Genomic DNA, 25,845 nt, shown 5'->3' with positions numbered 1-25,845 from the left:
TTGTACTGTTCATGCTTTATTCTAAGTTGTGTTCAAAACTCGGTTTAAAATGAGGCATATAAATATATATACCACCCTTCCCCATCCTGGTGCCCTCCAGATGTGCTGGACTGCAACTGCCATCAATAAAGCTAATGGCAATGCTGAATGGGGATGATGGGAGTTGTAGCTCAATAAATCTGGAGGGCACCAGACTAGGGAAGGCTCAGACGACATGCCACAGCTTGTCATAGGTTATTTAAACTACGACAAGCCACAGTGTCCATGGCTGTCAGGCTGTATATGAAACACCCTCTTAGGGGTTGTCATGTTGTGAGAACATGGGTTATGTGAGGGTTAAACAACCCGCGCAAACCCCTAAAACTGACCATGGGTTATGCAAGGGTTGTTTAAGCCTTGCATGACCCCCGCTCACTGGGTTCACACCACACAACCCCAAGTGGGGGTTACACATTCAAAATGGCGGCAGCAAACAACCTGCATGCCGCAAAGCCTCGCCGTGGGTAAAATACATATTAGGCTACATCATGCAAACAGTGCCAATATGTTGCCGTTGCAGTTGTACCCCACTACAGCCAGCAGACCTGTCAAAGTCTCTCTTTCAATTTAATGTATGTGTGTTTAAATTGAATGGTGATCAAAGCAGCTACTCCACACAAGATATTCCTCATATCTCATATGAAGTCTAGTGCCTCACCTCATAATTTTTTTACTACAATAAGTTACCTGCCAAACTGAACAACTGTTTTATTAGCCAGTCATAGCTGATCTGTGCTATGATGGCAAACATTTAATACTTGTCAAGTAGTAGAATGATAAGTCTTTTAAATGGTGCCCTTTAGTATTAGCACTGGTGCCCTTCACTATGGCAATCAGTGCAAGCACAGCCAAGGGTGGCAAGCCCTCCCATCTGATGTGGTGAGCATAGTCAATTTGTTCCACACCAAGGGTATAGTCAATTTCTCAGCAAGCAGCTGGGCATTATCAATAGTAAGTCTTTAGTGAACTAGCATATTTAATCAAAAAGTTTAATGCCAGCTAGTTTAATGATTGTTAAGATCATATCTAGGGTGTATTATGATTCTGCTTGGAGGCTTGACTTAATTATTTAAGCTTCTACAGGGAATGACAGCAATTAGAATTAGGTACAAACTGCCAATTTCCATAGTAAGATTTGGAACTGGGACAAGGTTGCATGTTTTCAGTGTTGCCTCCAGAGTAGTCTGATGCAGTGTTTAAGATTCAGCCCTGTTGGCCAAACAACACTAAATACAGACTGCAGCTACTAGATGATTACAGCTGTCATGTTAAAGAGTACCAGAATTTTTCCATAATGCTAGGATCATTTTGATTTCCTCATTATAGAATAAATAAATGAATTCATTATTGCGGCTACAAATTATTGGCTTATATTGTAGCTCAAGGCAGGCTCTTATAAAGCACTTTAGCTTCAGAATGTTCCACAGCCAATGATATTGGGAAGGAATGGAGGAAGGAAACTGCTTTCTTTCAGTGTATGTAAATAGTATAAACAGACATTTTCTGAATTTCCCCTTCCCCATCTCTAAAGCTCAAATGCATTATTTTGTCCTCTTTACCCTCCCAGATGTGCTAGAATATGTCCCCTGCAGTGCAACATCATCATCTATCTATCAGCTGCGTGTCTCTGGTATAGTCTAGAGCCAGCATCCAAAAAGCTAGTTCAATGTGTCCAAGCAAGCTTCGCACTTGCTTTTTTCAAACAACAGTCCACCAAATTGCATGAGTCACAAGCCAACTTAATGTGATTCACTATGAAATGAAGCTTTTTTTCTGCTAACTGAAATTTGTAATGTCTGTGGATAAGGAAGTATGTACTCACCATCCCCAGGTGGAAGGCCTCGCTCTTTTTTCTCATCACATTTGTTGCATTCACTGAAGTAAAGTAACAAAAACATATCCAAAAAGACCCAAACCAGTGAGGTGGCAAGAACCACCTTGCAATATGCAAATTTTTTCATGGCACTTTGACTTCAATAAACACTTATTTCTTGCATTTGACTTAATGACACTGCTTTAAATCCATTTCAGAGATCATGTTCTGCATCTAGGGAGAGAAAAAAGTAAAAAGTTAGAGGATCTGAAGAATAAAGTATCTTACTGAAAATAGTTCTCAAGTTTCCAAAATGATGCTTAGGAAACATGAACTGCTTGATGTACAGGGACTCTATTAAGCCAGATCTTACTGAACATGCCAGTTCTCAATAAACTAAAGCAAAATGTACAGATCAGATAATGAAATCAGATTTCTCATTATCCCCAAACTATTCAGACAATGGTAGCCCTCAATGAAAATTTAGGAAGAAATTATGTGCTTTTATTTACTCTCTAAGATAGGCACGCGATGCATGCCATTGTATTCATTACTGCTTGGGACATCTCTCTCATTTCCAAACATGTAAAAGATCTCAACATGAACAAGTTGTAATAATCTCCAAAGGTAAGCTTTTGTGCTTCTACTCTGCACCTCCTAGCCATAAAAGCAACTGAAACATGGATGGCCTGCTTCTCCAAAGCTAGAAAATGAAGATGCTACCGATTAAATACCATTAACATGAGGCTGTCAAAACATGTATAGAACTTGTAATTCTTCCATGGACGAACAGGCTGTGACACAGTATCATCCTTCAATAGTCATGGAAAAAAGTCCTGCTGGAAGGTTTTTTGTTGTTTTCAAACAAGCCCAGGTAATCCTTCAGATATCCTGATCCCATTCCATTTAGCACCTTGAATTGGGCTCAGAAACAAATCTGTAGACAGTGCAACAGCCGCAAAACCAGTGTAATATGGTCCATATAGCACACCACAGACAACAGTCTGGCTGTAACGTTTAGCACCAGCTGAAGTTTCGAGGCACTTCACAAAGGCAGCCAGTGTTGGATTAGTCTAATTGGGAGGTGACTAAAGCATTTCTCACTGTTGGCTTGTACCTGCTTTCACGGGTATGATCATGTCTCCCATTTACAGTCCTAACTTTGTAAATAATAATCCAATTTGGACATTTCATGGATCAAACTATAGGAAATGAGTTAGGGAACAAATATTTAATAGGTTTGAAATAGCTGTGTGGAATAGATAAAATAGTACAGGCACTCTAAGGCCATTTTCTGCAATCATTTCCAGTGGTTTTGTTTATAGCTTGCTAGAGAAGCTAACAAACATGAATACAGTTAAGTTACTTTTAAGTTCCTCAGAAGTGTTGAACAAGTTCAAGAATTCAAATAAAAGGAGACAGGCATAATAAAAGAACAGATTCAGATATTATAAATGGGTGCATGCCACTGAAGTACAGTGATGGTGAAAAAGAGTTTGAGACAACCACAGTCTAAGACTAAAACATAAAATTTAAAAGCCGCTTTAATATTCTTCCTCCAAAATACTAGAGAAAACAGAAACTGGTTAAGTAGGTTGTCTTATTCATTAGTAAACTTTTCCAGTATGTTCACACATGTAAAGAATGTTTTTTTATAGTCACCTCTAAAAATTATGTAAGTACTCCCATGAAAATTACATCCTACCACAAACTACCAGTCTAGAAATATTAAGTACAGCATGTTCAGATTAGCGTCCAAGCTTCCTTCCTTTATGGAAAAAAAATTGCCTCAGGAAAATGGACTCTTGGTCAGATGCAATTATTCTGGATGTTAGTCTGCTTTGTGCCCCAACTATTCATAACAAAGCTGCCCAAACCTAGGGCAGGTTGGCAGGCAACAAACCAATCTGCCCATATGCAGGGAGTATTGCCAGTTGCCTGGGCAACAGCACATGTTCCCTCTGCCCATATCCAGCGCAAGGCAATAGGAAAGCTCAGGGATGTATCATGTAGCAAAATCTAGTTGCATACATTGCACTTTGATAACATGTTCATTACATAATCTGTGATTAGCTGAGATCAAGCAGTGATGAAGGTGCTCTAAAAATGGCACTGAAATAACAGCCTATCAATCCTACAAATGGGCATGTAAAAACTGAACATGTTATAAAGTCAGATCATAGTTCCATTGAGCTCAGTATTATCTACACAAGGGGTGGGAAACAGTTTAGGTGTGGGGAACCAAATGACCCCTGCCTGACCTTCAGTGGCCTGGATGACATCAGGGGGCACGGCCATGCCATGCCCTCATCAACGTCGAAGCACCAGCTAAAGAAAACGCATGACACCCAAGCTGGGGACACATCCAAGCTGAGTTTTCCCGCAACTGCAGGGACTCCTCCAGTGAGGATTCTTCCAGGGAGCAGGTCTTGGAGGCAAAGGAGGCTCTGTGAGCCAGATGGAGAACCACCGCACACTGGATTAGGTCTACACTGAGTGTCAATAACTCTCCAGGGTTTCAGACAAAAGTCATTCCTACATCTACCTGGAGACTGACCAATTGCCAAATACCATTAAGATAGAATGTTTTGCCCCTCCATGGAAGTCCACTTTTCATGACAAAAATTGTAACTCCCAAAAATACGGTTCACTAGTAACAACTGCATCAGGAAACCCATATTTAAATGCAGAATTTCCTCGAGTGTGACAGAACCTATTAGAAAAATTATCTCATCAAGTGACCAAAACTGTTGAGGAATCAAGAGCGGAGGCTTTTCCTCTCAGTGCCCTTAATGCCTAAACTGAAGAATCTGACATGCCTGAAGGTATCAGTGCCTCTACATGTTCTCTCTAAATAAACCGTCAAATGACAGAGGAGGAGGACGCTCTTCCTCTGCTGTTTTAGTTTTCTCAGGGACTGGTATTTTCTGTGACAGAAGTCTCCTTGACACAGATGTACAGAAATTAAAAGCCAGAAGTCATGTAGCTGCTATATAGTATGCTTCATACATTAGTGTTGAAGAGACATGGCTGACAGCTCAACACCAACACAAGCTGCCACAAATGCAGTGGTATTCTGACATGGAATAAAGGTCAAGGCTGCAGCAGTATGTTGGCTTTTATAGATGTGTGCCGTGTTATAAGATATTCACTCTTGCTGTTTTTTGCAAAATCAGATTTTGCATTATAACTATACAAATGGAGAAGAATTATAAATACTTAGAACAAAGTTCTGAAACAAATAATCTCTTTGGATGGTACAAAGATAATAAAAAAGTGGGATTTCTAACAAATTACACCTCTATTACATAAACATGAATAGCCGAGTGCAGTCTCGGACTCCGATTTATTTTTTAAAAGTGGCACATTTTCAATCAGATACATAGGAAGATAAGAAACAAGACTGAAAATAATAATAAAAAAGAAATAATAGTCAGAAGGTTGTGATTTCGGGAGAGGGGAAGACAGAGAAGGGGTGTGCAAGTATATGAGCTTGGCAAAGAGTCAGATTACCATGTCACAACTGTTGCCCTCTGGAAGTAATACTGTTGTAGTCAAAGCACTTCCAGAAAGACATCCAATTCCATATAGGATCCCATGTGATAGCCTTCCCCAACATGGTGCCCTCCAAATGTTTTACACTACAACTCCTATCAACCCTGTCCATTGACCATGCTGGGTAGGGCTGATGGAAGTTGTAGTCCAAAATATCTGGAGGGCATCATGTTGGGAAAGGCTGCCATATGCCATTACCTTGGTGAAAGGTATTCCCTTCACATATCTGTCACTGTTCTTGAAATGCCAATTCTAGGAGTTCCACTATCCCAGTCAATGTCAGATAAGAGTGTGGCGTTTCCAAGCCTGTAAAGCTAGTCATTTATCAACTAAGGGAGAACACTGAAGCAAAGCCGTAGGCATCTTATTTAGGCTCCACAGGACTAGCACATAAAGAACAAAATAAACGAATGAAAATTATAGAATGAAACAAGGCTTCTGAGCTGGAAGCCTTGTTTGACATGCTCTGATGGTGGCTATCTCTACATATTTTGGATATGATGCAAATAGCAGTGATGTAGATCTTGTGTTACTGTTACTGCTGGGTCAAAGCCAGAAAAGCGTGTTTCTATATCCCCCACCCTGAAACATACCATCCCTTTTTGGAAATTTTTCATATAAAACTGTTTGGAACAGGGGCTACTGGTGAGGAGGACAGAGAATTAAACTTCATGAGGAAAGGGAGTCAGAGGATAAAAATGGCATTTTTGTTGTTTAAACCACCACTTCTTAAAAGTATCAAAATGTATTAAGTGACTTTAAATCTAATCCTGGCGTAAAGTGATGTCTGAGTGAAATACAAACGGCACTAAAGTTTACATTCTCTCTTAAAACTGAATCCATGAATTCAGAGCCTGGTTTTCTATGCAGAAAAAAAAAAAACCAGGAGCCAAAACAAATATTTTGAAGCAAATCATAAATAACAAAATAGGACAAGAATTGTATTATCATCGTTCATATTATGAGTATTTATGGCTATTAACGAAACAGCATGGATATTTACTGTTCATGTCATGGAGAAGTACTGTTTTGCGAAGTAACTACCAGCATTTGCTTCTGGAAAATTTCAGGCACTTCAATCATCCATAGTGCCCTTACAAGTCTGTGGAGCAGGGGTTGGGAACTTTTTTTCAATCTAAGGGTCTAAATCCAACCTGGCCACATTCCATCTGTGAATGGGCTAAACAAGTGAGGTCAAAATCAGATTCTTACCAGATCTTAAGCCTTCTTAGAAATAAGCATAACAAGCCTTTCTGCATTTCTACTCAGAAGCAAGCAAGATTTTCAAACAGCATCCCAAATACCAAGCCTCTAAATGTCGAGCATGAATGTAAGCATGAATATGAACAGAATAGCTACTCACAAGTAAGCAGGGCATCCCTCTGCCTGTCTTCTCAGAAGTAAACAGGGCAAGCGTTAAAGTAAGCAGGATTGAATCACTCAGCAGTTTCCTCCCCAGGTCCCATCCCCCTCTCCCCAGCAGGGAAAAACTCTTATCTCCAATCAGCAACTGCTCAGAGATAAGAGCTTTTCCTTCCTGGGAGAAGGGGTGAGGCCTGGGGAAGAAGCTGGCAAGATTTAGCAGAACTCCCCTAGGCCAGAGGTTCTCTTTGCCTCGTACAGAGGAAATCAAGCAAAGTCTTCAATAAGCAAATACAGATTTTGTAGGATTAAAAATATATGAGCTGCATGACGAGAAGTTTCAGTCCTAGACAATATAACAGATGTATTTCACCGCAAACAGATATGGTTTCATTGTTATAGCAGCCAGGTTTTGTTTGGAATTGTTTGTTTAATTTTATTATTTTAAAAGTTTTATTGTACAATTGACTCAAGCACTGAAAGGGTTATTCAGAAATGCATTTAAAAAACAAAAATGCATGAATTAGAGAGGTGAAAACTTGATTTAAAATCAGATTTTTTTCCTTGGTGCTTTATATCAATGATTTATATCATCCTCACCCTGATAGCTAGGGCAGAATGTGGATGTGCAGCTATGTGTACTCTCCAATCTGCAGCTATCTGAAGGAACGCCTCCTTCCGTATGTACCTGCACGGACCCTAAGGTCATCCTCAGGGGTCCTTCTTCGCGAGCCCCTGCCAAAGGAAATGAGGCAGGTGGCTACCAGGAGGAGGGCCTTCTCTGCTGTGGCACCCCGGCTGTGGAATGAGCTCCCTAAGGAGGTTCACTTGGCACGTACATTATATGCCTTTAGACGCCAAGTGAAGACCTTTTTATTCTCCCAGCATTTTAACAGTCTATAAATAAATTTTAACTTGGTGTTTTAAATTTGTAATTTTGCATTGCTGCTGTTTTTATCTGGTTGAGCTTTTATATTGTATTTTATAGTATGGTTTTATACTGTTGTTTTATACTTTGAATGTTTTTAATTTTTGTGAACCGCCCAGAGAGCTCCAGCTATTGGGCGGTATAGAAATGTAATAAATAAATAAATAAGCTACAATCACGCAGAACTGATCGGGACAAAAGTCTTGAGATGCAGCCAGTTGTGTGGGGCAGAAAATTTTCCAGACTGGAAATTTTTCCACTGCTTTATTTTTCTGTGGAACATTGAATGGATGCCAATTGCAAATACATTATTAGGCAAGTGTGGCAGTTTCAAAATTGTAATTAATGTTTTCCAGATGATTATCCATAGCTAGTGTGTAAGAAAATAAATAAATGGCATTGAAATAGATATATGTCTCACTACAAAATGTAATGAATATGTAGTTGACAACAAACTGAAGGTGCCCCAACAGCCTCGGTGGAAGAGAGTTGAACTCTGTTGAATCAGATGAGCATTTATCAGTATGCATATCTCTTTAGGCTGCTAAAATTTATTAGTATGTCAAAAGTTTTCAGTAGCTTTGTTATTTCCATAAATTTAACAAATGTAAGGAAAGAATATGTTGTCTTTACATTTCAAATAAAAAATTCTACATAGTGTAATATTTTAATCACATTAGAGATGCTTTATTTCTTTTCCCTTAAATATTTCAGGTCAAATATTTGTGGTGTATTAGCGGAAAAAATTAATAGAGTGTACTTTTTTTATAGCATACTAAGTTACATCATTTAACATAAACATACTAAATTACATCACTCTCCAGGGTACGGGCGTTGAACCTCTTTCAGCCCGTCTATTTTGGAAAAGTGCTGAAGGACCTGAGGGGGCAGGAGCAAAAAATACCAGCATATTTTATTTTAAACATTTCAAACTTTTAGAATAGGAAGAAACTGCACAAAAACTGAGAAAACACCAAATAGCTGGTGTACAGGGGGGAAAGGGATAGAACCCCAAAGGGCTGGATTAGGACCCCGTACTCGTGCTCTAAGGCATCTGATCATTTTCCAATGCAAATTAATGTGAACTGCATGGGAACATATTATTATTATTATTATTATTATTATTATTATTATTATTATTATTATTATTATTATTATTATTAAGAAACCCCACATCATTAGGTGCACCAAATCTGGGAGAACACTGATAAGTTCTTTCCATCAGCATGAGGACTTCACTTTCCCTTCACAGGATTATCCAAAATGCAGGTTGCTTACCTGTAACTGTAGTTCTTCGAGTGGTCATCTGTGCATTCACACTTAATGGGGCTCTGCGCCTGCGCAGGGCCTTGATCGGACTTTTAATAGCTGAGAACTTTTTGGGCGGGAACCCCTCCCCCACCGTCAGGGTGTATATATGTGGTGTTCCCGCCCACTCCCTCAGTTCCTCGAGATCGACGTCGATCACTGGTTTCGGGAGAACCCACCATCGGTATAGACAGAATACTGACACCGAAGCAGGGACGGTGGGGGGGTAGTGTGAATGCACAGATGACCACTCGAAGAACTACAGTTACAGGTAAGCAACCTGCATTTCTTCTTCGTGGTCTCTGTGCATCACACTTAATGGGGCGATTAGCAAGCTGACTTACCAGAGGTGGGTTGGTGTCTCACTGTAGAATCGATGAAAGTACAACTTTCCCAAAGTGAGCTGTGGATCTTGCTTGGACATCCATCTTGTAATGTCTGATGAATGTGGAATGCGAAGACCAAGTAGCTGCTTTACAAAGGTCAGTAAGGGGAATTGGAATTGGAACCAAGTTTGACGTGGCCACCACGGTGCAATGATGATGGCATCCGTGTTTTCTTTGGCAATTTTCGCTATAACCTTCATGAGAAGGGGAAACGGTGGGAACAGATAGAATAATGTCCCTGACCAGTGGAGAGAGAACGCGTCTCCCAGCGACGCACGGTGCCATACCCTGGAGCAAAACTTGCTGCATGCAGTGTTCTGTGGGGAGGCAAACAAGTCTATGGTGGGCTGTCCCCATTCCAGAAATATAGAATGGCGAATTTCGGTTGCCAGTTCCCATTCGTGGGATGTTTTCGGCGCGCAGCTTAGGGAGTCTGCCAGGGTATTGGAGACGCCTGCGATATGGACTGCGTTGAGCCGAATATTCCTGGGTATAGTCCAGGTCAAGATTTTGATAGTGAGGTTGGCGAGGGGTGGCGAGTGAGTACTCCCTTGTTTGTTCAGGTACCATAGGACAGATGTGTTGTCCGTCAGTATTTGTATATATTGGTTTATGACCAATTCGAACGCAATCATTGCCTTCCAAACAGCCAGGAGTTCTAACTTGTTGATATGGAATCGTGTCTCCGCTGTGGACCAGAGGCGTTGAGCTTGGACGGTGCCGCAATGGGCTCCCCAACCTGTGAGGGAAGCATCCGTTGTGATAGTTTTTGTGTGTGAGGGAGTCAGGAATGGAATTCCTTGAGTCAGGTTCGATATGTCCATCCACCAGAGTAGGGATTGGGCTATGGTGTCTGGAAGAGAGAGGCAGATCCGACGACTGTCGGATGCGAAATCGAAGACCTCTTGTAGCCATAGTTGTATGGGTCTCATTTTGAGTCGTGCCCACTCTACCACGGCTACGGTCGCGGCCATGTAGCCTAGCAGTCTCTGGATGGTATGTGCAGTTGTCTGTCTGCTGTAGAATACTGTGGTAGTGAGAGAAAGAAGTTTGGTGGCTCTGTCTCTGGGAAGATACGCTCTTCCTTTTTGAGAGTTCAGTTGCGCCCCAATGAACTGTATGGTTTGGCAAGGTTGCAGGTTGGATTTTTCGGAATTGACGCAGAGGCCGAGGGTGTCCAGGAGGTGGAGGGTATAATTGAGTCAGATTGAAGTTTGTGTTTCTCGGTCGATATGATTAACCAATCGTCCAGATATGGGTAAATTTCGAGGCCTTGAGTTCTGAGGAATGCACATATGGGGGCCATGCATTTCGTAAAGACTCTGGGGGCAGAGGAGAGGCCGAATGGGAGGACTTTGAACTGGAATACTTGTGATCCGATTGCGAAGCGGAGATATTTCTGATGGTTGGGATGTATTTGGATATGGAAGTATGCGTCTTGAAGGTCGATGGATGCGAACCATACTCCTTGACGCAGGAGGGGCAAGATTGTCCCTAATGAGTTCATCCTGAATTTTTCGGTCGAGATAAATTTGTTCAGGGGGCGAAGATCCAAAATGGGGCAAAGTCCTCCATCGTTTTTGGGGACGGTAAAGTATCGGGAAAAGAAACCGTTTGAGAATGGGTCGACAGTGACCTGTTCTATGGCTCCCTTTTGGAGAAGAGTGGAAGTTTCTAATTTGAGGACTTGTGTGGGAGGGGTAATCTTTACGATGCCCAGGGGCAGAAGGGTGTTGAATTTTAGGCGGTATCAGTTGGTTATGATGTCTAGTACCCATGAGTCTGTCGTAATGGAAGCCCAAGCATGGTGAAAATGGGTCAACCTGTTGCCAAATTTTATGGGCGCAACCAAATGACCGTCAAAGATGACATCTCTGGGGTAGGTCAGTGCGGCCACGGGTCGGACGCGGTTTCGGTGGTTGGTACTGTTTTCGTTGATGTTGCGGTTGGTACCGTGGTGTGCGATCCGTGAACTGCTTACTATAATAGGGGTTTTGTTGTCTAAACCACCTGCGGGGGCTGTTGGCCGTCTGTGTCGATGGCTGGCTGATCCTCATCTTTTTAGCAGTAGATCGAGCTTTTTGTACAGAGTCCAGCTGGTCGTCAGTCTTAGCATTGAAGAGGCCTTCCCCGTCAAAGGGGAGCTCTTCAATTCTGGTACTGGCTTCAGGGTAAGGCCTGCGTAATGCAATAGCCCCGACCATGGATTTTGCATGGCAATCTGTCTGGTGACGAGCTGTATTTATTTGGTGGCGAGAGAGTTTCATCGCCTCCGATTGGAACACCCTTGCTAGTTCCCGTTGGTCCTCTGGGAGGTAGTCACATAAGGACCCTATTTTGTCCCAGAGAAAAAGCTGATATCTAGACATCATTGCTCCATAGTTAGAAACTCGGAGGCCGAGGGCTGCTGTAGAATATAGCTTCCTACCAAGAGTGTCGAGCTTTCGACCCTCTTTGTCGATTGGTGCACTGTGTTGTCTATATGTCTTCCCTTGTGCCGATTCCACTATTATGGAATTCGGGCGGGGATGTGAAAATAAGAAGGAGGCGTCTTTTTCTTGCACTCTGTACATGGACTCAAGTCGTCTTGATGCCGAAGTAATAGTTGACGGGGTATCCCAGGTTTGTTGAATAGTCTGGAGGAGAGCAGGGAGGAGCGGAACCGATACTGGTACAGCGGAGGCTGTATAGATTGCGTCGTATACGGGGTCTTTGACTTGTTCAACTTGTTGTTGAGCGTCAATGCCTAGACTTTGAGCTATTCGGAGAACTTGGTCTGAAAAAATTCCAAGTTCCTCCGATGGAGATACTCTGCCTTTTGTTGGTACCGTGTCGGCTGGCGACGGCATGGATGGAGTGGGTGATGCAGTCGAAGATGAATCAGATTGGTAATCTTCCTCTGATAGAGGAGAAGCATGTCTAATAGCTCAAGATGGAGCTTGTTGACAGGTTGGTGGCTGTGGGAGTGGTCGGTCCCGTGATGGGGATCTTAGCTGTCTACGCGGGGCGGTCAATGATGCTCCCCTTGGCGGTACTGGCGGAGGAGGTGTGGAGGACCTCGGTCTTGGTGGGTGTGGTGAAGGCTGATAGTATCTGTCCTGGTATCTAGGACTTGGGGGCTCTGGGTATCCCCTCCAATAATCATAAAAATGGTGAGATGGTGGGGGATAGTGCTCATAAAAACGATCCCAGTCTCTATGTGGTGACCTGGAACGGGCACGGTATGGGTCGTATTCCGAGTGTTGATAGGCATGTCGTCCTCTGTCCCTCGAATAGGAATGCGAGGGTGAACGAGGAGGTGAGGTCGCTTGAATGCGAGGTTGTGGAGGAGAGCGTCGGTTCCGAGGAGAAGCAGTATAAGCTGCTTGGTTTGGTGGAACCGGTTGGTCCGGTGAGGTCTCTCGGGTTCGAGTGGCCAAGACCGAGTTTCGATTGTGAGGAGGTAATTCCACAATTTCCCCTTCCGATGCGGTTGAGATAGGCTCGATGACCAGGGGAGGCAATGGAGACCGTATCAGTACTCGAATCGGAGAGCCCAGGATAGGGGGAGGTTGTGGCGGCTTTTTTGGAGGAGTAGAATTTTTATTCTTTTCCTTCCTTTTCTTAGGCCGTGTTTCGGCTGATGCTTTAGGTCTTTTTGCCTTTTTAGTCAGTTTTTTAGCTGCATTTTGTGCCGTGGAGCCCCCAGAAGCTGAGAGGCTGATAGGCAAGTTTTTTGAGGTAGACGCGCCGTTTTCATCGATGGACGCCATGTTGGGTTGACGACTGGAATCGACAGTTTGGAGCGCTTTTTGCCACAAAAAAGATTTTAACCTATCTGCCCTGTTTTTTCTCACTTGTCTAGAAAAAGTCATGCAATGCTTGCAGGACTCGACGATATGAGTTTCTCTGAGGCACAGAAGGCAGAGGGTGTGTCCTTCGGAAGGTGGCAATTTACTGCCACATTGGCTGCATTTTGTAAACGGGGCCTTCGAGGCCATGCGCTCAAGGACGCTATGAGCGATGTTTACTTCTCTAATTTTTCCCTCTCTCTTCTTTATTGTTTTCCAGGAGATGAAGAAAGAGAAAGAAGAAGAAATAATGAACAAACGAACAGAATCTCAGCAACGGTGAGTATGAACACTCTAGTCCCGACGAGGCGAAGGTGGCGGCGGTCGAAGAGGAACTGAGGGAGTGGGCGGGAACACCACATATATACACCCTGATGGTGGGGGAGGGGTTCCCGCTCAAAAAGTTCTCAGCTATTGAAAGTCCGATCGAGACCCTGTGCAGGCGCAGAGCCCCATTAAGTAGATGTTCACAGTTATCAGATCTTTCCACTGTGGAATGCATATCCCTATTGTACAGGCCTAAAACTAAATCAGGCTACATAACAGCTCAGTTCGGACAACATGTTAGTCAACGGTGGACTATTTAAGCGACCGTTGCTGAAATGGTTCCCCGTTGACTAATGTGTCGGTTGGGCAAAAACCTAACCATTGTTAGTTATTTCCCAGAAACAACCAACGGAGATAGCCAACAGCTTGCAGAGTTGTTTCCTTGCACAATCGTTCATTAGCATGTTGCGTGGTGGGCGCCATGGATTATTTCCCATGTTTACAGTGTCACAAGGCAAGAGCGGCAGAACCCCCTGTCGCTCTTGCCCAGCACACCTATATCAGCATGGGAAATAATCCTGTCTGGAGAAGCACTTGGGTAGCTGCCAATCATGCCATCCTTTGGTTGGCAGAACGATTGGATTCTCCCCACATACTTCCCAGGACGGCCACATGCCATCCTTGGGTGAGAAAGTGCCCCGCATGTCCCTTGCTCTCCCCGCCCCACGATCCAGCTGAAGATCAGCTTGAGTCCCTTCCATCCCCTTGAGCCAATCTCCAAATGAATTGCAGGGCTGGGGGCAGCCTTGTGCCCCTCCCCATTCGCCAGAACAAAAGGGGAATCTTTTGCTGCGGCAGGAGGGATGCTTGTGCGTCCAATTCCCCTGCATCCTTCCTGCCGCAGCAAAGGATTCCCCTTCTCTCTGGCAAATGGGGAGGGGACAAGCAACCATCAACATTAGTAACAAATTATGTACGTCTCCGCTAGTCCTCAACCATGTCGAGAAGACATAAAGCACCCTTTCCCATAAAAAGAACTGAGGGGAAAAGGGGCAAGATTCAATGAATATGTATGAAATTTAATCCAACTCATTTTCTGAGCTATAGCTATCACTATCAGTTTCCATCTCTGCTTCAGTGGCAGTGCCCCCTAGAGGCAGAAACGCATCCTGCTCTCGCATTTGAGAGTTGTAGTCTCAGTTTGCAACCTAGGACTTGCTTGTCCTCGGTGCACAGAAATCCTAATAATCTGATACTGTACACAGTTTTTAGAAATCATTTGGAAAAGTAAATATATGAACACCTTGTCTTAAACATTTTATTCATCATGCTAAAATAAAACATTCCATAATCCATCTTTTCTTCATTTTTTCCAATTTTTCAGAAAAAAACAAAAAAGGGTTTCGGGGGAAAAAACGAAAGAAAGAAAAATTTCCCCTTGAATTTCGCGTTTTTTTCTGGGTCTTCACATCTCCAAAGGCAACAATAACTTTGTTGCCAGGACCCCACTCCTCCAGCGGGGGAGGTTTTGTATCAGACCTCATGCAATGTTTCAAACACAGTAGGTAGCCAGGGTCCCCTTTTCAGTTCTAACCTTGGAACTTGGGGAAGGGGGCAAGTTGGAAGGACAGAAAATTAGCACAACCTCCAACAGAGCTGGAGGAGGGTAAAAGGCTTTCTTTTGCCTTTGTGCCTGAGAGTACTCAAAACCGAGGTTGCCCTTCAGCAGAGACAAGCACGTGTGCTCCATTTTTCTACTTCAGGACCTAGAATTTGTGCACTGTGCTCAGAGCAATTTAAATAAATCGACAACTCAATAAAAAAAATTATGAATACAGTACAACATAATAACAGTTCAACAAGAGTTAAAATAAGCAAACTCAAAACATATCAATTCATATTCACTACAAATAAAATCAAGACTATACCCACATTTAAAAAATGCATTCAGCAATTCATATTAAGAGACCTAACAATACGATACCTCACACCAAATAAAAGATAAAACAAAACTTAACTATGCAGGCAACAGCCTCCAACTAAGTCAAGCCAAGTCTGTTTCACAACAAACAAATCCAGGTAAAATGTCCAACTAAAAGCCTTTCTCTTGTCCCAGATAAAGCCTCTCACTGGGATCTCAATTCTACACACACAAACAACCCCGCAAAAAGGCATAATAACCACAAGGCATTTCAGAGAGCCCATCCTCCAGCAAAAGAAAGTGACATTCCTCTCAAGAGGGCTCCATTTCCTGAGCCGAGAAAGGGCACTGTCATCTTTATGACAACGTCCCATTTAGTTGCCTCTAGGCATCCAAGCGCTAGGAGAGACAAGATGGGAAAAGCCTTTCCCCAGGTAGATGTCGTCATTGCTACTGTTGCCCTTATTAAAGGATATAGTGATAGAGGCAGCACAACAGAGAGAGAGCCCCCTCCCTCCTGCTACCAACTGTCTCTGCAGAGGCCACCAGTGAGGGAGGAAGCAGCAGCCGGGCACCTCTCCACCATGCCTGGGTCCAGCTCCAGCTGAGAGCCCCCTCCCTCCTGCTACCAACTGTCTCTGGAGAGGCCACCAGTGAGGGAGGAAGCAGCAGCCAGGCACCTCTCCACCGTGCCTGGGTCCAGCTCCAGCTGAGAGCCCCCTCCCTCCTGCTACCAACTGTCTCTGGAGAGGCCACCAGTGAGGGAGGAAGCAGCAGCCAGGCACCTCTCCACCGTGCCTGGGTCCAGCTCCAGCTGAGAGCCCCCTCCCTCCTGCTACCAACTGTCTCTGCAGAGGCCACCAGTGAGGGAGGAAGCAGCAGCCAGGCACCCCTCCATCGTGCCTGGGTCCAGCTCCAGCTGAGCGCCCCCTCCCTCCTGCTGCCAACTGTCAACTTTAACTGCTGAACTTTGCAACTAACACTGTAGTGCCTGAATTTGCTTTCCTTTCCCCCCTCCTTCTCCCTCCCAATCCCATTTCCTTTTGTGTCATGTTATTATTATTATTATTTATTTATATAGCACCATCAATGTACATGGTGCTGTACAGAGTAAAACAGTAAATAGCGAGACCTTGCCGCATAGGCTTACATTCTAATGAAACCATAATAAAACAATAAGGAGGGAAAGAGAAAGCAAACAGGCACAGGGTAGGGTAAAAGCAGGGACTGTCAAGAAATACTTTTGTAAGCCGCCGTGAGAGCCGTTTTTGGCTGAATGGCGGCATAAAAATACTTAAATAAATAAATAAATAACAGCCTTTAATAACATATGCCAAGTTTGCTTTTTAATGGACCCCAGAACTGTTGTTGTTTAAGTGGACACTGTTGTTTTATACTGTTGTTTTTATATTTTTGATGGTTTTAAATTTTGTATACTTTGTAATGTTCACTGTTTTTAACTTTTGTAAACCTATGGGGCTGTATGTAAATTTAATAAATAAATAAATAAAGGGAGATGGTAATTCACCCAGTCAAAATTGTTCCCTAGATTTTTTGAGCCAAGCTCAAGCAAAATTTCTCACAATTTATGAACTGGGCTGCTAATATCAGATTTATAAGGTCAGATTTTTGCCCCAAGGTAATTACTTTGCACTTTTGATTAATCTCATCTACCTTTCTGTTGCCCAATTTAAAGTGGGGAAATGCTTTTGGGGCTCTTCTAATATCCATTTGGTATTTTACCATTTGGTGCATCAGCCACAAACCCAGCTACCTCACTGTTTACTGCCAACTCCATATAATTTATTGATAAATTAAGCCAGGTTTCTAAATAATCAGTCACATGTGGAAACAACTGCTACCAAGCAAAGAGAAAGGCATGCTTTTTCCCCCCCAATCATTTTACAAGAAAAGGCAAAAGCAAACAGTAAGACTAATAAAAACAAATTATGTGAACTAGTAACTTTATGGACCTCTGATAGGGTGAGTTAAATGCTACTGGTCCCAATGCTGATCCTGGAGAGAACCCACTATTTATTGCCTTCCACTAAGCAAGTTGTCCTATTCAACCTTTGCTTCCTGTTTTTAACCAGCACAGCTGCTTTAATCCTCCCACAGGCATCATTTTAAGACACATTCTTCTTCCTCTTGTATGCAATAATGGCACCTGCCACCTGCAGTTTAAAAGTATTTCTATTAAAAACATTTTAAACTCTACTGCCCAACTGAGAGCATCCCTTCAGTTGCTAAATTAAAAGTTTGACTAAAACATTGGTGCCATAAAAATACATTTCACCTACTTGCATAGCTAACACTCTTAGAATTCTGTAAGCTTGGAGATGCAAGATTTCCTTTTGCTGAAGCTGCAATGACTCCCACCACAGTCCGGCTTGATTTTGTATGTATGTTACACCATTCTAGCCATAGAGTTTCCCATCTTAGAACTTAGAAGGCTGCTGTGACCTGTAATTTCCTGGGCCCTCATTACATCATTTAAAGAATTGTAATACAATTGTATTCCAATCTTCCAGTAAGGAGACATATTTTAGATGTACATCTTTTCATTAAAATCAGATTTAAAATGCTAAAAGTGATACACAGAAAACAGCAAACAAAAACTTATCTAGTTAGAGCAAAAAATGCATGTCAATCGCAATAAAGACATAGGTTTTCATAAAATACGTAACACTACATTAAAATATTGTAGTATAGCAATGTGTATGGGTGCCCATAATTTCCCTAAACGCATTGTGTTTTAATTATTGGTATTGTCTTTTTTGTAATGAATGTAAAGTGTTATGTTACATTAGTATTATTGCAATGAGATGTTATGTTTTGAAATAAACTGGTACTAAATTGTTTATTGTAATGAAATACTGACACAGCTTCTTGTTTTTGTATTGTTTATGCACATTATGCACATTTCTGTGGAAGGTTAATCTCTCAAGATGAGACCAACCATCCCATGTAAAGACCCATGTATCTGGAAGCTGTCCTGGGAGTATTGTTTTACATCAAGAATATTATCTCAATAGAGATATGATTGATCAGATACTAGGCTGAGGAAAGGTAGTATCCTAACCAAGGAACCTTGCAGTGTAGAATATGCAGGCAACAAAACACATGTTTTTTCACACATGATTTACATATTTTCACCTTGTTCTGTAACTTTTCAGTCCCTCCCTCCATTATTTCAATACATTATGAATATTTTCTGGTCAATTTGAGCTTTCTTGGGCCATAATTGGGCAAAAGTGTTTAACTTGTAGCTCCACATAAGTATTACATGTTTGGGGGCTTTTTAAAACATATCATTAAATTGTTTTTACAGGGGAAACTATTCATTACTGACAAGCATCATGGCTAATCATTTTACTAGGGTCAAAGGCCATCAAAAAGGGACTACTTTATTTATTCCAGATGGTTATGATCGCCTCTTTTCATACCCATGTCCCATTGACAATTAGGCATACTAGAGCAGCATTTTCATCAGGTGAAATAAAAATACTTATGTTTGACAGGTAGAATATAAATGTTAGAGAAATGATCAAATTGGTTCTTCATTCACACAGAAATGCCTCTGCTGGGCCAAAATACTTATGTTCAGATTTAATATTAACATAGCTATTTGAGAAACTTGATATTTACTGTTTTAAAATATGTACATAGATTCTACTGTAAACGAAGTTGAGAGCCACAGATTTAAAATAGTCAGGAAAATCAGTCTCTTTCATAAGAGGTGATTCTATTGATTTTTAATGTTCAGTCTTTTAATCTTTGTAAACCACCCAGAGAGCTTAGGCTATGGGGCGGTATATAATTGTAATAATAATTCTAGATGAAATGCTTTCACTGATCATTATCTACAGAACTGTGTCAGGAGAAAGGCCACTATTTTACCTCAAACTAAACTAGACCTACCTTAATCTAGAAGTACAAATTGTAGCCTTTAATTCATATCATAGTACTCTAGTTAGCAATGTATTTCATAGAGCTTTTCCAAAGATAAATTGATCATAAGTGCCTAAAGCAGCTTAAGTGTAATCAGAACAGAACACACATTTATTTGGGGCAGGGGACTTGTGCCTAGTTTATAATACAGGGAAAAGCATGCACTGAAGTTCCAAGATTCTGCAGACAAAAGGGATGAGAAATCAGGAACCAAGAGTTCACTTCCTTTATGAAAGTACAAACAACTGCTACTGAGTCACCTATTGTAGTATGGCTGGAAATTCCTAGTCCACTAGTTTAGTCACGTCTTTATTTGAAAGTTCGTAGCAAGAACACTGTTCTAGTCTTAGATGTAGATATACAGATCTATCTATTTACCTTCAAGTATGGCATTTCTGCAATATAGAGAATGAATGGTATTTGAGGTTTCAAGAGATCTTATTAATAAAGGCTTTTTAAAGGTTATTCTGCAGCAGTACTGTATGTTAACATTTACTTGAGCTTCAGACTTGTTGCCAAGTTCAGCAAAGCCAGATGTTTCTTAAATACACCACACTGTTTAATGCATCTATCCTTCCAGGATTCTAGGACATGTGAAGCATTCTACTACTACTTTTTTGGAAAATAGGAATTAGTTATTAAAATGCTGCATTAGTTGCTTTTAGACAAGTCTTTTACCACTTCATTAATTTAATCCCACATGATTTAAAGGAATCATCAAAATATAAACAGTCTTCTCCATATATAATTATTGCACTACACCACACAAAGAGGAAAGAGAAGTAAGATGTTGAAGCAATACCCTACATACAAAAAAGAAGCTGAAATACAGGAGCACCAAGGCCACAATCTGAAATAGTTACTAAGCAAAAGCTATCCTATTTCCATAGATACTCCTTTGGGAAATCATTGAAATACTCGAACACTTAATGCATTAATATCTAATTGTTAACAGTGTGTAGTGTAACTATTAAAAAATCATTTTTAAAGGACACATATGGCATAATAGAGGCTAGTCCTCCAATTCTGTCACCCCAAATAATGCTGGCTCTCAGTACACAAGACCACTGTGGGGAATGGGATGCCTGTGTGCACCTGCCCTATGCCCATCTAGCCCTCCACCTCCATTTGTGAAAGAATGTGATCTCTGAATTTGCATTTATTAACAGTGCAATCCCATACATGACTACTCTGATATAAACCTAATTACACGACTGAGTTCCATGGGACTTACTCCAAAGTAAGTGTGCATAGGATTGCAGCCTAAGAAGTGCAAGGGAGAGGCCGTAGTTCAGCGATAGAGCATGTGCTTTGCATGCAGAAGGTCCCAGATCCAACACCCTGTATCTCTAGGCAGCGCTGGAAAAACTTCTGCCTGAAACCCTGGAGAGCTTCCTAAGTTCCTATGGGAGGGAGGAGCAAAATAGGTCTAGAGAGCTCGTAAGTAACTAAGGATAAAAAAAACACCTACAACCAAACAAACATTAATAACCTAGTCTAAAATAAAAAATGATCATAATTTTTTTTACAAACAATTATAAAATTATACAAACAAAAACTTGACAGTCCAACGTGTTGCATACACATACATATTAACCTAACCCTAACACATTTCAGCCATTAAGGTTTTCAACAGATGGGGGGAAATTGACCATAACTATAGCCCAAAAAACAGCAATAGGTTTTTGAGATTTTATTCTCAAAATAGGACCTGCAGGACAAAAATGCAAGAAGTTACAGATACCAGGGATCTCCTTTATTTTTTAAACTAGGCACACCCCTGGACAGGGATACAGGAGCTCTACACAGTCCTCTCATTCTCTATAACAGGAGGGTAGTGGGCACTGCAAAGCAGGGAGTCAAACTAAACCTGAACAAAATGCTGGAACAAACCTTAATTCCTCCCACCCCCACCCCAAAAGCAGAATATGAACCATTATCTGAAAGACTCTGTTGAACCTGAACTGAAACAGAACTGGGCAAGGGTGGCAAGTAGAGAATCACATTACAGGCACAAAATAAAGGCTCAAACAAATAATACTTAATGCATTACACTCACTGGCAACATCACAATGACTCAGAATCAGAATGACCATATAAAATAAAGCCAGTATCTTGGAGTTTTTATGAATTCTGAATTTGTACAGCAAAGGTGGACAGCTTCTAGCCCTCCAGGTATTTCACCTTACAACTCCCATAGCTCTAGCCAGCATAGCCAATAGTGAAAGATCTTGGAAGTTACAGCCCAAAATATCTGGAGTCACAAGTTGCCTATCTCTGTTGAACAGGTTTCTACACTCCGCTTCTTCAAAGGCTGGGCCTTGGAAGCATTAGCAGGGGCTGAACTGAAGGGTTGTGTCATCTTTGTGGCAGAGTTTTGGTCCACTTACAAGTTACAACAGGAAAGATGAGCATATAATTTACAGTTTATCACCTCACATACAATACAGGTAATCTACCTATCAAACAGTCTTGACATGTAGTCATACACATATAGATGTAAACTGAAATAGGAATGTGTTTGAAGTAGAGGAGAATCTGGAGCAAATAAATGGGAAATAGGATTACTAAAAGACAAGAAATGTAGAAATAAAGATCAAGCAGATCCCATTCAGATCAATAATATGAACCAAAATCTGAATGGGGGAGGAAGGGACAAACATAAGGGCTTGCAGTACACATACTGGAGGAAGGAAAAAGGAGAGGACACCATTGTTCTGCACTACAGAGTATCCCCCGACCCCATAATGCAGTGCTTAGCCATCTGTGGTGGCTATGTTTTCCAGGGTTCAGGTACAGCAAACTCCATCCCACTGTGCAAATGATCAGTATAAATAATGTGCCTTATATTTAAGTTTTCTTATGTGAACTGGAAATCAAATGGCAGGTTGTGTGCCCCAAATCAGTTACTTTATTTACTTTTATTGGCCTGAACTGGAATTCTGCTATAGCTGAATCTGGACAGACCTCCAAAATGTAATCGTTTGACTCCATGCTTCAAAGGGAGAAACCAGATTCTCTTAAGCCCTAGGCTGGGAACTCCTTCTCTACATACAGCCTCCACAGCTATAGTGGACTGGATCAATTACAATACAACTTTATTCTCCAGTTATGTTGTGATACTTAACAGGAAATAAGTCCTACTGAACTCAGAGTAAACTTGTTAAGGATGAGGCGTAGTCTTTAAAAAATGCCTAGGGATGTCAGAACAGCCGGAGGACTGTGTCAGGTAAAGTTGTGCCTTGCAAATAAGCACAAAAGATAGGCCTGTCTGGTAAGATTGATACCTGTGCTGTATTGGTTTTGTCAACAAAACAGCAGCCTAAACTTCAAGTCACTAAAAAAAAAAAATACTAATAATTCTTACATTAGAATCATTTAACACCTTAAATCCGCATTAACAAAAAAACAGAACTGAAGAATCAAGAACTCAGACAATCTATAACAAACAGCTGATATTCTCCCTCAAAACTACTTTTTAAATTAATTATTTCATAATCCAAGTTTCAGAGAAATTTGCTCTTAAGTATTCTTCCCGGCAGCTTAGAAAAGACAAGATAACCTACCACTCTGACATACATCATTAATGTATCAAAGGTATTTCTACATTAGATGCCATCTAGTTTACCTTACTTGGTACAACCAAGATTCAGCTATACACACCAGCCACTAAATTCTTTATTCATATTATAATCATATATTTTTATTTATTATTGCATTTATATCCCCCCTTTTTTCCTCCAAGGAACCCAAGGCAGCGTACACAATCCTCCTCCTCTCCATTTTATCCTCACAACAACAACCCTGTGAGGAAGGTTGGGCTGAGAGGCTGTGACTGGCCCAAAGTCACCCAGTGGGTTTCCAAGGCCAAGTGGGGACTAGAACCCGGATCTCCCGACTCCCAGTCCAACACTTTAGCCACTACACCTCACTGGCTTTGCACATGCGCCTTGCATTGCGCAGCACCTAAAAGTCATATCACAGCACTGGAAAACTGAGTACATCAGTGATGAACTTAAGCACTCCCCCCCTCACCCAGGATAAGGCACATTTCAAAGAAATAATATTCTGCACTAACAGAACAAAGCATTCTTAAGGCTTATTATCTAGATAGTAAAGGTTAAGATTGCCAAGTTCTGTTACAAGGATTGCAAACACATGCAAAAATTCTCATTAGAACCTAACTGCAAACATATCTTGCAGTAATGAGAAAAGTTAAATATAAATGCCAGAACTGGTAAGTTTAGCAGCATGATAGCATCCCCCCACCCCACACACCCCAAACACAACAGTTTGGTACTTCCCATCCCACACAAGATAAATTGGTTTCTCCTATCACTTGCTGTAAACAAAGGACATTATATTCTGTCCTGAAAGATTTCTGGATAAATTAAATATATTAGATACACAGCTGTCAACTGTGTCACTATGGCCTAAAAAATCACTTTGTATAGCAAACGCTGCATAGGCAATTTGCCTTTATCTAGTGTTTTGATTCCTTCCAGTTTCAAACAAAAGATAAATGCAATTAGACCCCGCAAGCTGAGAATTCTGCCCATATTTAGCAGTCGTTTTAGGGGAAAGAGGAACTTGCATCTTCACAGAAAAAAGGAACACAATATTTTAAGATAGTCTAATTTGTACTTATCTGGGAGCCCTTCCACATGAAGAGCAGGGTATAAATGCTTTAAGAATCCATAGGCAACTTAATCTGCTACCTTAAGGATCCCTACCTTAAGGAGAAAAGACTTTTTTCAAGTTGGTGCAGGATTATTAACTGATCTCTCCCACATAAAGAGAAGGTATCATACTAGTCACTTACTATGACTAGTTATGTAAACTATGTAAACTTACTATGACTAGTCTTCATGTAAACAAACATGAAGACAGGGTGCCAAGCAGTACAATTATGGCAGGGGGCAGCAACTCAGTGCCTGTGAGCATGCAGGCGCTCACCAGACCCCCAATGCCCCCCATCTCCACTTTTATTACCACCTCTGCCTCCAGCCACGCTCAGCAGCTAGGAAGCAGGAAGTCAACAAAGTGAGACTTATTGCTCAATCAGCAGTGGGGGTAGAACAGGGGTGAGAAGGGAGGTAGTGGGGGCAGAAGCAGTGGGGAGAAAGAAGAAAAAAGGAGAGGCGGGGTAAAGAAGAGGAAGCAGGAGGAGGAAGCCCGGAGCAGGAAGGAGAGGACAGAGGAGGAAGAGGAGGAATTAGAGGAAGCAAGAAAAGTGGGAATCCATGCATTAGTGCAACCGGGATGGAGGGTGGACTAAGGCAGTAATTGGTGCCTGAGTGGTGCAGCAAGTATTTTTGAAGTGCCGGTGAATGCACACCATTTGGGCTTTGCTTCAGGCAGTAAAACATCTAGGGCCAGCACTGACTTTACACATGGTAAAGAGGAAATTATAGCGTTTTTAAAGGGGGAATAATGAAAAATGGGCAGTTGAGAAGTTCAGTACTAGGTAAAACGACTGGAGGCCTCGCTACAATGAATGGATTCTGCCACCTGTACTGTCTGTACGTTGAGTGAGGGAAACCCTACAGATGGTAGTCAAAGAGACTAAAGCTGCAATCCTTCACAATGAGTACACACCACTAAACACTTGGACTTGTTTCTGAGTAAATATGCGTGGAATTAGGGCAGGTTCGCTTGTCATCACTTGAGATCCCTTTCAGTAAGGCAATAGACGAAGTGTTTCCTGCCGTGACATTTGCCCTGGGCCAGTCCCTACTTTTCAATCCGCCCTCTTCAGCTTCCACTCTACGGAGGTTGCGGCGGCGATAAAATCGAACCACCGATCCAAGTCACAAAAAGACGGGCAGGGCATCTGCCACGGGCTGGGCGAGGGCCGCTGCGCGGACTTGCCTCGCTGCATGCGAGCGAGGTGAAAAGTTCCGCCCGGTGTCACGCTCGTGACGGCGACACGCTAAACTCTTGCGAAGTCATCCGGCGATATGGACACGTACGTGTGAACCTGTGGGGGAGCGGAGACGAGAGGAGAGGAGGGAGTCCGCTACCGAGGCTATTGAACGGAGCCAACTCACCTCTCCTGGCTTGTCTCTGTCGCCTTTTGTCTCCTCGGAGGAGGAGGAGGAGGAGGAGGAGAGACGCCCCCGTCTCCTCCTCAGCCAACCGCGGCCCCGGCCTCGGGGAGCCGGGCTGAGGCGATGTGGCCAGCAGCAGCTCCGCCGCCGCCGCCGCGGCGCTCCCGCCAACCGGGTCCCCCTGGCGGTGGAGGAGAAGGCGCCGCCGCCAGCTCGGAGCGAGCCAAGGAAGAAGCCCCGGGTACGTCCCCGTCAGCCCGGGAAAGACCAGCCCCTTTTTTCATCCGTCGGGGGCTTTCAAACGCCGCCGCCGCCGCCGCGACGGCGAGAGGTTTCCGCTCGGACTTCGTGCCCGACCGTCACAAGTGCATAAAGGATCCCGGCGAGGGGGAGGTCGGTGGGTCGGTCGCCCTCCCGCCGCGGTGGTCGCCTCAG

General features: G+C 42.5%; 1 protein-coding gene across 1 annotated transcript in view; it reads right to left on the bottom strand.

The window, feature by feature from the left end:
• GALNT1 (polypeptide N-acetylgalactosaminyltransferase 1) overlaps positions 1 to 25,538 on the bottom strand; it is a 63,003-nt gene extending 37,465 nt beyond the window's left edge. The window contains exons 1-2 of the mRNA XM_063131189.1: positions 25,411 to 25,538; positions 1,862 to 2,086 (exon numbers count right to left, since the gene is read on the bottom strand). Coding sequence (XP_062987259.1) covers positions 1,862 to 2,000 — 139 coding nt within the window. The 5' untranslated portion in view covers positions 2,001 to 2,086; positions 25,411 to 25,538. The remainder of the gene's footprint in view (positions 1 to 1,861; positions 2,087 to 25,410) is intronic.
• Positions 25,539 to 25,845: the final 307 nt, after the last annotated feature.

This window comes from Elgaria multicarinata, chromosome 1 (assembly GCF_023053635.1).
Source record: "Elgaria multicarinata webbii isolate HBS135686 ecotype San Diego chromosome 1, rElgMul1.1.pri, whole genome shotgun sequence".
NCBI lineage: Eukaryota > Metazoa > Chordata > Lepidosauria > Squamata > Anguidae > Elgaria > Elgaria multicarinata.
Note: the sequence above shows the minus strand (reverse complement) of the source record. Positions and strands in the feature narration are given on the sequence as shown.